Below are 10,722 nucleotides of genomic sequence, written 5' to 3'. Positions count from 1 at the left end.
GCCCCCATGAGATTCCTGGGGACTGGTCTGCCCACTTTGTTCTACCTCCCATCAAACTGGCTCCACCAAACTAGGAGATGCCTGAAGGAAGAGACCCCATCGCCCCACTTCAGACCTGGATGGAGGACCATATCATGTTCCCCTATCAGACTGGTATCTCCTTGACTCCAGCAACTGTATGCCATCAGACTGAGACTCTCCAGATCTGGGTTTGCATCCTCTGCCCTCTCCATACCCCTGACTCTGCCAACACACCCCACTGTCAGGCCAGGAAAAGGAGTCTCCCAAGTTTCTATGATTTTATTCCCTTCCCCAGCCCCAGCTCTCTCACACACATACAGAACATCCAGGAGCTACACCCAGCTCTTGCCCGAGTTCTGCTTCCTACAGGACTTTACACCATGTCCTCTGCTTCTCGGAGCTAAAGCAATGTGCTGGAAGTCGGTAGGCTGGGGAGCAAGGGTGAGGAAGGACAGGGATACAACAGAAAGAGAAAATAGTGATGGAAATAAACAATGCTTTAAGTGTTTTCTGTGGGCCAGGTAAAGTCTGGTACTGCACTGCCATCTCTGACTTACAGATAAAGAGACTGAGGGTCAGAAAGGTAATATGCTAATAGCTTTTATGTTTATGTGGTAAAGCTGGGATTTGACCCCAGTCTATTGGGGGCCAAAGTTGCTCTCTATCCCTTTAATACCTTCCCAAGAGAAAAGGTACTGTTTGGGGGTGCTTTTGGAAGCTCTAGAAAAGGCAACTATTCTGGGGTGGAACCCTATGGGCAGGTGGGGTTCTAGCCCCGCCCCCTCATAATCCAACAGAGGCCCTAGAGACCAGACCAAGTTCTGTGGGAACTCCCTCTCATCCCAGGGCCTGGTCAAGGGAAGAGGGCAGCACAGCTTTGGGAAGAATGGATAAACACGGTGAGTGGGGCCGGAGGACAGGGTCTCTTGACTCCAGGGTGGACCAATCAACACATCACCATGGCAATCCCAGAGTAGAAGCCCAACCTTTTCTCAGTTACCCATCCATGTACAAGCCCTCTTCTCTCTCTTTCCTGAATATTCTTGACATCTGCTCTCTCATCTTCACCTGCTGCTGTTCAGATCTTTTCTCTGGCCTGGACCACTGTAATGACTCCTAAGTAGGTCTCTCTGTCTCCTTCTGTCAGAGGGAACATCCTAAAGGATGGCTCTGAGTACATCCCTGTGTCAAAACGTTCAGTGGCTCCCCACTGCTGAAGGACAGTCTATAAACTCCATAGTCTGGGCCCCCAAATCCCAACCTTCCTTTCCAATTCCTCATCCTCCCCAAATGTTCCCAGCACGCTTTTCTGGCTGTGCACTACGTCTGGCCTTTCACAACCAGAAGGCTCCTTCATGTGTTTTCCTAAATAAAAGTACAGTGGACCTTGGGAATTCCCTGGCGGTCCAGTGGTTAGGACTCTGGGCTTCCACTTCAGGGGGGTACAGTTTCGATCCCTGGTTGGGGAACTAAGATCCCACATGCCACGCGGCGTGGCCAAAAAAAAAAAAAAAAGTGCAGTGGATCTTGGTTCTCCACATTTAGCAATACCAAGAACTGACAGAATGTTTGAAACAACTTTTCTTGAAAGGTTTCAAAAGTCTTGAAATTCAGAGGCCCCTCTGTTACCTACCACGTCACCTGCCTGAGAGGGTCGGGAAGATGAAGGGGCATGATGTATGAAGAGGTTAGCCCGGTGACTACGTGCAGCTGGTGCTCAATACATGTGGGCTGGAACACTATATTATCATTCCGCTTTGTCTCCAACCTCTTTAATCATGATGGGCAGGGATCAATAGAAAAATTTCTAGACCTTTCCAGCGCAAACCCCAGGAATTGTGTCTTCCCTGCCCTCCTCCCCCTTTTTTTCATTACAAGTCTAGCTTCCCAGATCGAGCAGCCAGCAGGGCACATGGTGGGGCTGGGTCAGTGTTTGCTGAGTGAGTGGTGGACACCTACCGGCGGCGGCCGTGTTACTTTCACATCAGTCCAAGAACTTCCCGCCTGCCAGGACTGCTGCTTGGGGTTGTGGAGTTTGTGTCCTGAACACCAGCAAGGGGGACAGTTGTGGCTGAAATCCAGCTGGCGGTTCGGGTCAAGCCTAGAAGGAGGAATAGACGTCTTTTCCTAATTGGCTCCCCCCTAGGGCAGCCTTTTCCTAATCGGTCTGCCCATGGGGTGGGAGGGCAAGAAAACTTCTATTTAGTCCGCTCATAAGGGGCACTTTTCCTGTTTTGCTCATCAGAGGCGTCCATTTCTAACAGTGCAGAGGCGCTGTGTGCCCACCTGCCTGCCCACCCCGCCGCAGGTGTTGCTGGGCTTTCTTAAGGTATGGCCCACTTTGAAGACGGAAATCCGGTTCCATCCAGAAAACAAAATATAAACCACCTATTAAAATTCCAATCAGTGCACTTAATGTTTATTGACAGCCTGCACGGAGATCAGTCCCCACCCCGGAGCCAATTAGAAGGAAGGTGGTGATGAACCGCCATCTCCTCCGGGTTCGCAAGGCTCATTGCACCTGTTTGTTGATGGCTTCCCGCGGCCCCTGAGCCAGGCGCTTCAAACACACTCGATCTGATACCTGCCTTACGGTAATCCTTGGGATAGGCACTACTTTTTCCCATTTTACAGATAGGGGAACGGAGGTGACAGAAGCGACGTGATTTGCCCCGAGTCTTCAGCTAGGAAGTGCGGGGACCTAGGAAACCAGGCCTTCCTTTGCCCAGGAAATCCTGCACACTCTGTAACCCTCTCTTGGAATCCTGCTGGCTCCGGGCATCTCGTGCGCACCGTCGTTCGAACGCCTGCCTATTTTTTTTGGGGGGGGGCGGTCGGTTGGGCTGTGGGCAACAGTCAGGGTACCAGGGTACCCAGGCCCTTCACTGACCTCCTCCCCGCCCCCCGCCCCCGCAGGCGTGAAGATTCCCTTGTGGAAGAAGGAGCTGGAGCAGCCCGGGACCAGAGAGGCAGAGGCGGAGGCGGAGGCTGCGGAGGAGGCGCCGGAGGAGGACGAGGAGAGGCTGCTGGAGGAACGCGCGGCCGAGAGCGAGGCGGAGGGCGGGGAGGCGGAGGGCGGCGAGGGCCGGGAGCGGGGCTCCGTGTCGTACTATCCGCTGAGCCAGGAGTCCAGCATCCTGCAGGTGGCGCTGCTGCGGCGCGCGGACAGCGGCTTCTGGGGCTGGTTCAGCCCCTTAGCACTGCTCGGCGGCCTGGCCCCTCCCGCCAACAGGTGAGGGCGCGCCGCTCGGCGGGGGCGGGATGTACTGGCGCCAGGGCCCCGGGCGGGAGCTGGCGGCGCGGTGCCCTGAGCGCCCCGGCCCCTTCCCGCAGGAAGCGGATCCCCCTGGAGGAGCCGTGCGTGCTGGAGACGCGGCGGCGGCGGCTGCGCGGCGGGGGCTGCGCGCGCTGCGAGATCCTTTTCTGCAAGAAGTGCAGGAACCTGCACAGCTCGCAGAGCTACGTGGCGCACTGCCTTCTGGAGCACGCGGATCTGCCGGAGGCGCGGGCTTCTGGAGGCGCGGGGGCTGCCGTGGGCCTTTGAACGCCCCCCAATCCCCAGTCTCTGTGGCCCTCCATCCTCGCCTGACTCCAAATCCCCGCCACCCTCTCCTCCCCCGCCCCGACGCGGAGCGCTCTCCAATACGTACCTGAGAGCCGCCTTCCCGGAGCGCCCCACTCCGAGCAGCCCAGCAGGCCCACCGCTGATGACCGGGCCCACCTGTCATCAATGCGGAGCCCAACATCACCTGGAGCTCCATTCCTCCAACAGCGCCTCCCGAGGGCCCCAGCGCCCGGGTCAGCACGCAGTGCCCACCGCCCACCTGACTCGCGCCCCCTGGTACAGCCTCACGCTCATCTCTGGGGTATTTCACGTCCTTCGGGCCCGGTGAGCAGAGGCGTCGCCTAGAGAAAATAACCCCTCTGGGAAACTTGCCCCTTCCCTCAAATCATTCAATAAAGCCCCTAATCAAAGTGTCAGTGCCTTGAGGTGGGGCGTGGGATAAAGATCGACCCTCCTCCCCTTCCCCTGGGTTCAAGCCAGAGGGAAAAGGGCAGGCGGAGAGCCTCCTCCCTGCAACTCCCCTCGGAGAGGGCGGAACAAAGCACTTGCAGCCAAGGACAGTCAAAGGCCATTCTCCCCACCGCGCAGAGAAGAAAATGAAGCTGCCGGGCCAGGAATGCCCACGGTCAGCTGAGGGCTGAAGCTGGCCGGACCTTCCTCCCCTCCCGCGGGAAGCCCGGTCTGGCTGAGGTCAGTGTGTGTGCAGAGGAGGCACTGGCAGGTGTGCAGGGGGCAGGACTAGAGAACCGGCCCCAGAAGCCGCTGAGACAGAAGACTGGGAGGCCGGAGAGCTGGGTCCTTCTCCAGGAATCCCAGCTATTCTCGGCCGGCCAGCGGGAGCTCCTGGAATGCTTCGTGTGTGGCCAGGAGAATGGGGCCATTGTGAGCACGAAGCTCTCCCGGCCTGCAGAGGCCTCTGCGACTGCAGCTGTGCAGACCTCCAGGGAGGCCCCTGTCCTCCTCCTGCCACACAGGGTCCTTCATCTGGCCTGGGGGATGAGGTGGACGAAGGATATTTTGATCTTTGAGGAGAGAGGCAGGGCCCCTCTCCCTATCACAACTACACACACGCACAACTCACTGGTCCCGGCTTTGACCGGAAGAACATGGTTGCAGCCTCCGTAGCATCCACACCCACCTGCTCTCACTGGAAACGTGTCCAAGGAAGGCTGCTTCCCCCCTCCAGGCCCACCAGCTGGGAGCACCTCTTTATTCCAGCCTTCCCCCCAACCCCTGAAAGAAACAGGGCCCGGCAGGCCTGCATCGGTCTCCTTCTTGTTCTGGGTCCTGACACCCCTGAGGTTGGAGACCCTTGTACTCAATCCATTCAGTCTTCCTGGGGGTGGGGCCTCTGATTAAATAAGACACAATCCTCCAAGGACGGAGCCGGGAGGCCCTGAGGGGAAGGGACAGTCTTGCAAAGTGGTCCCAACTTCTCCATTGAGTTTTGCATCCTTCCTGGTTGCCCAGCGCTGTGGCCTCATGGACAGGAACGGCACCTTTAGGGGAAGAAACAAAATCCCCAAGGCCTGGGGAGGAATGAGTCTTTGGGGAAAGGGCCGTGGGGTCTGGGATCCTTTTCGGCTTCTCGTTGAATTGATCCCACAAAGATCAATGTCTTGACAGCACAAAGACATTCTCCAGGGAACAAATGCAGATGAACTTTCCTGCCTGGACTTCTGCAGGGAGGCTCAGAGGCTTCCAGACAGGCTCTGCCCTTGGGGCTGGGGATACACGTTGGCCACGAGAGCGCGCCAGCAATTCACTAAGAGGTGGGGGCGTCTTCAGAACAGGGTGCCCCCCGAGTTGGCGTGCCAGCAGCCCATCCAGGCCAGCTCTGTGGCCCAGCGGCCCGAGGGCGTTGCTCGAAGTTTGGCCTGGTCGAGGCGCCAGTAGCGGTCGTCTCTGAAGAAGATGATGGAGCCGTCGGGCCTGGGCAGAGCGCCGCTGACCTCCTCAGGGACACCGCCCCAGTCCTGCAGGCCTCGGGGGTAGTAGGGCTCCACCTGCAGCCCCCCTCGGGCCAGCACGTAGTAGCGGGCGCCCTTGAAGAGGATGAGGCGACTCAGAGGAGGGAAGTAGAGGGCAGCATCCGGGTGGGGGGGCAGGCCCCCTGCCCGGCACAGCTGTGGGGAGCCCCACACTGGCTTGGGGCCCTGGAACCTCCAGCATCGACTCCCTGTGGGACATCGGCAGAGCCAGCGTGAGTTGGTGCGCTCGCCCTTTGGTCCTCTACCCCACCTCTGTCCCCCCATATTCCTACTCCCCTTCATGTTGGAGTCCAAGGTGGTCAGTATTTGTGATAATCAAAATAGATCAGTTGTAAACAGTAGAGGAGGGACTCTTGTGGCCTCCACTTCCAGCAGGTGTCCGCAGAGGGCAGGTTGCTCTGAAGGAACCTCCCCAACCCAGGCAGGAAGCATGCACCCTCCCAGGGAGTGGTAGACTTCAGGGAAGTCCAGGGGCTTTCTCCACGGCCATTACTACCAACAGTTCTGTGAGGGCAGGGAATTTTGTTTTGATCACTACTGTATCCCAACACCTCCAGCCGAGTTTGTAGAAGGCACTCAATATTTGTTGAATCAATGAATGAACACAATTTTCTCATACTGCACATTCCTCAGACATTATGTTCTTTTAATCCTCCTTCCCCAACAAGCCTGAGGGATTATTTTCCCCGTTCAACAAATTCAAGCTCCAAGAGTTAAGTGACAGGCCCAGACTCACACAGCCAGGAGTCCAAGGAAGATTTGTCCTTCTGCTGCATTGCAGAGCTCAGGGCCACCCTCTGCTTCCCTCTAGACTCTTCTCTGAAACTCTCCCACCCGCTCTCTGGGACAACCGTGACACCTGTGCCCCCCAATCCATCACTAAAGGAATCTCCTGGGAGAGTTGCTGGGGCCACAGGTTCAGAATGGAATTGAGACTCCTCCCCTCTTTTGACCTTGGGCAGACTCCTCCCCTCTCTAGGCTTCAATTTTCTCATCTGCCCCAGGGCTGGTACCTTTGAAGAAGTAGAAGTCTCCATCCTCCAATGACACCGCGGCAGCCTCAATATGGGGGGGCAGCCCTGCCCACCTTTTCTGTAGTGGGTGGGGCTCTGAGACGTTGCCATCAGCTGTCACCTCCCAGAACTGGTTCCCTTGAAATATGTACAGTCGATGTTGCCCATCTGCCCAGAGACAAGAGAAAGTTGAGGAGTGACCATCGGCCTCCTGCCTTCTTTCCAGGGAAGGTGCTTCCCTAGAACCCAGCTTCCCAAACTGACGAGAGAGGATGCGGCAGAGAGGATACAGCAGGCACAGCTGGGGCAGAGGGGAAAGTGCAGGAGGAAGCAGCGTTTTGCTTGGCGTGGGCTTGCTACCCTGCAGAATGCTTGTGACTTGGGATTTCTGGATTTTATAATTCATCCCCCAAACTTGTACTCCAGCTCCGGAGACCCCTGGAGATGTGGAGGAGGAGGAGGGAAGAAGGAAGCAAGGAACCAGCGGGACCATCTTACCTACAGTGATTGCATCGAAGGAAGAGTGGCAATATTTAGGACCTCGGGTTTCAGGGCGCCTTCCTTGGAGTCTGTGGGGGTCCCAGGCCTCAAAGTCCGTGAATAGCTTTCCAGGGAGCTGGATGGCCCCTGAGCCGCCCTGGGGCTTCCCTTCACAGGGAAGGAGGGAAGCGGGAGAGAACGCACACTGGTTGGGGGTGTGTTGAGTGCTCGAGACCTCCCCCTTGGTTCGTTTCATTATCTGACATGAGGGGCAGGGAAGGAGGGCAGGGGTGGGGGGTTAAGAGTTGTCCTTGGTTGTTGGTGTTATAACCATAGCACCAAACTCAGAAGTCCTCTTTCCTGCCGAACAGTCTGGAAAAGGGTAAAATCGGAGTGGGGGAACCAAACAAGGGTTTGGAACTAAAAAGGGCAGAGGGTCCTCTTCCCTGAGTCCTGGACAATGCAGATGGCGTGAGGGCAGAGTTCAGGGGCCTGGGCTGTGATAATTACAGCAGTTATAATAATGACATCACTGTACTTCACTTATGAGAATGAGGCAGAGTCCTACAAGCTTAGAATTCGGCACCAGCTCCTGAATCCTGGTCTGCACCTTCCTAGCTGGGTGACCTTGGACAAGTTATCTAATGTCTCTGAGCCCCATCTTCCTCATTTGTGGATAAAAAGATACCTCATGGGTGTGTTAAGTGTCTGGCCCATGGTAGACACTCGTGAAATAGCAGCTATTATTATTACCTTTGTGTAGGTCTCTTAGACTACAAAGCATGTTCATATCCACCAGAACAACAGCCCTGGGAGGTAAGCAGGGCCTCAATTATTATCCCCCCCACCTTTTATTTCCCCCAGAAGATAAAACCGACGACTCTAAAAGGGGAAGTGCTTTGCCCAAGAGCAACTGCTGACCCCGATGGAATGGTACTTGTTCCTAGGGATCCTGGCCCTGCCCACCACACCAGGTACTCAGGGTCACAGCCCCGGGCTGGGGTCCAGATAAATCTCTGGGAAGCACCAGTCGTTCATTCTGCGGGAGAAGACCTTGTCTAAGTCCACCGCCAGGCAGAGGCCCAGGCTTGGGGGAAAAGTGGGCATCAGCTCACGGAGAGGGAAATGTTGGGGGAGAGCCACTGGAGCTGGGAGCAGGAATGAGGGCTCTGGGGTCTGGGTGGGACCGAGGACTGGGTCTGGATGATGGGGCAGGGATATGCGAGGAATTGCACAGCCCTGGTCGGGCAGGAATCAGCAACTGGAACGCAGAGGAGGTCTGTGCCCAGGAATTGGTTGGGATGATAGAGGCCAGGCATGCGGGTGAAGCACAGCAGGAGATGAGGTTTCTCAAGATTTGAGGGGAGCCCGAAGCTTCAGTATCGGGAAGGACCTGTGATGGGGAGGCCAGCTTCCTGCGCTTAGGATGGGGGATCCTATTTGAAGAGCCGGTGTCCGAGCCCTGGGGATCCCGGGGCGCAGGGGACAAGGGAGAGCGCAGTGGCGAGCGCGCCGGGGGCTCACCATACAGGCTCTGCACGGCCAGCACGTCGTCCCAGCTGAGCAGCGCGTCGCGGCCCAGCCTCTTGTAGTAGGGCGCCATGAGCGCGCGCGGCGCGGCCGAGTGGGTCAGGCCGAGCGTGTGGCCGATCTCATGCGCCAGCACCACGAACAGGTTGCGCCCGCGGCGGCGGCTCAGGGACCAGCGCTCGTCGCGGTCGAAGTGCGCTTCGCCGCGGCGGGGGAGGAAGGCGTGCGCCAGGGCGCCGCCTACAGGCGGCGAGGAGGTCAGGCGGAGCCGCAGCCCGCGACACCCCCCAACTTCCCACCGCCCGGCGCAAATGCCATTGGCGTGTGTATGGCTGCGTTTTTGATGAGTAATTTCCCTCCTAATTAAGTCTGGCAGAAGCTGAAGTGTGGAGCAATGAACAGATGACTAGGCTATGGGGCCTGGAAGCCTAAGAGGGAGCGTGGTGTACAAAGAGCACGGGGCCAAACTGCCTAGCTTCCAATCCCGGTTTTATCCCCTTACTAGCTGTGTGACCTTGGACAGATAGCTTAACCTCTCTGTGTCTTAGCTTTTAGATTTTAGATCTGAAAAATGGGCATGTTGATAAGGAAGTTGCTCCTCACGGGGTTGTTCTGAGTATTAAAAAGGGATGTGTGTACTTGTGTATGTTACATGTAATACTTAGTGTCTACCGCAGGTACTAACCATTACTTACTTTCGAAGAGATCTAGGAGTAGGGACAGTGGTTACCCCCGAAGGGGGCTTAATGAGACTTCTGGGGTGTTGGTAATGTTGTTTCTTGATCTGGGTGCTGAGTGTATTTATGGGTAGGTATAGCTTATTTATTAATAAGTACATATAGGGGGGACGTCCCTGGTGGCACAGTGGTTAAGAATCCGCCTGCCAATGCAGGGGACACGGGTTCAAGCCCTGGTCCAGGAAGATCCCACATGCCGCGGAGCAACTAAGCCCGTGCGCCACAACTACTGAGCCTGAGCTCTAGAGCCAGCGAGCCACAGCTACTGAGCCCGCACACCACAACTACTGAAGCCTGCGTGCCTAGAACCCATGCTCTGCAACAAGAGAAGCCACTGCGATAAGAAGCCCGCGCACGGCAACGAAGAGTAGCCCCCGCTCGCCGCAACTAGAGAAAACCTGCGTGCAGCAACGAAGACCCAACGCAGTCAAAAATAAATAAATTTATAAAAAAAAAAAAAAAAAAAAGGAGAGAGAAGCGTATGTAGGGGACTTCCCTGGCGGTCCTGTGGTTAGGACTCTGCACTTCTACTGCAGGGGGCACGGGTTGGATTCCTGGTCAGGAAACTAAGATCCCGCATGCCACGCAGCGGGGCAAAAAAAAAAAAAAAAAAAAAAAGTCTATATATTCTTGCGTTCTTTTACTCTTGCCTTCCCTCTGCCAGGGTCCTGTGTGGGTCTCTACTTCCCTGCTTCCCTGCTTGTAATAGGAGTGAGCAGAGGGAGATGGGCTGGATCAGCGATTCTCAAGCTGGTAGTGGGCCCCAGATGCAATTCTGCAGTTTCTAGGGTCCTACCCCCTCACAATTCACTTTCTGCAGGAGTCGGCAGACAGCACTGCAATGATGCTGGCCTAGAAGCCCTGAAGTTCCTTCTGGCGTTGCCTTCTTGGAGCCCAGGCCAGAGGGGACTGACAAAAGTTGGGAGGCTGCCTTTAAAGGGAGCCTTCTGGGGCGTGGAGAGCTGGTCACTTGTAGGAGGAATACATGCTTCTAATTTTGAATATGCCCCAAGCTGTTTCGAGCCATGTAAGCCCTTTCTGTTTAACCCTCACAATAATCCTGGGAGACAGATGGGCAGGTTTCGAAGGGAGAAGACATGAACTCAGACAAAACACCTCTCTCAAATCAGAGAGCTGACTCCCAGTCCAGTGCCGTCTTAGTGACCAGACTCCACCTGGGGACCTGGGTATGGATATCAATGTCTCATGGAGATATCGTGGGTGAAGTGAGTTACATGCAAGCACGTGTGGGTGCTCCATGTGGATTCTTGAAGAGCCTAAATCTCTCCCAGTCCTACCCTGGGTCTCAGCAGCAGGGCTTGGAAGTGGGCTTTGCTCTGAGTGGGCTTGATGGAAAGCAGGAGACTGCAGGGGAGGTGGGCCCC

The 10,722-nt window shown here is 56.2% G+C and overlaps 2 protein-coding genes across 9 annotated transcripts in view; one reads left to right on the top strand and one right to left on the bottom strand.

Annotated features, from left to right (window-relative positions):
* Positions 1–2,412: 2,412 nt before the first annotated feature.
* MMP28 (matrix metallopeptidase 28) overlaps positions 2,413–10,722 on the bottom strand; it is a 33,298-nt gene continuing 24,988 nt past the window's right edge. For 5 of the 8 annotated variants that reach the window (XM_067717309.1, XM_067717314.1, XM_067717310.1 and 2 more), the window contains 4 exons: positions 8,595–8,840; positions 7,089–7,238; positions 6,591–6,758; positions 2,413–5,765 (listed from right to left, as the gene is read on the bottom strand). In XM_067717309.1, coding sequence (XP_067573410.1) covers positions 5,371–5,765; positions 6,591–6,758; positions 7,089–7,238; positions 8,595–8,840 — 959 coding nt within the window. In that variant the 3' untranslated portion in view covers positions 2,413–5,370. The remainder of the gene's footprint in view (positions 5,766–6,590; positions 6,759–7,088; positions 7,239–8,594; positions 8,841–10,722) is intronic. The other 3 variants (XM_067717316.1, XM_067717313.1, XM_067717315.1) reach the window with 3 other exon arrangements.
* Positions 2,772–3,565, top strand: C19H17orf50 (chromosome 19 C17orf50 homolog; the record flags this gene model as incomplete). Its single annotated transcript, XM_067717326.1, has 2 exons — positions 2,772–3,253; positions 3,355–3,565. Coding segments are annotated over 2 exons (693 nt in total), but the record flags the coding sequence as incomplete, so codon positions are not given.

The sequence above is a fragment of the Pseudorca crassidens genome, chromosome 19 (assembly GCF_039906515.1).
Source record: "Pseudorca crassidens isolate mPseCra1 chromosome 19, mPseCra1.hap1, whole genome shotgun sequence".
NCBI classification, from domain to species: Eukaryota; Metazoa; Chordata; class Mammalia; order Artiodactyla; family Delphinidae; genus Pseudorca; species Pseudorca crassidens.
This window is presented reverse-complemented; position numbering and strand designations above follow the sequence as displayed.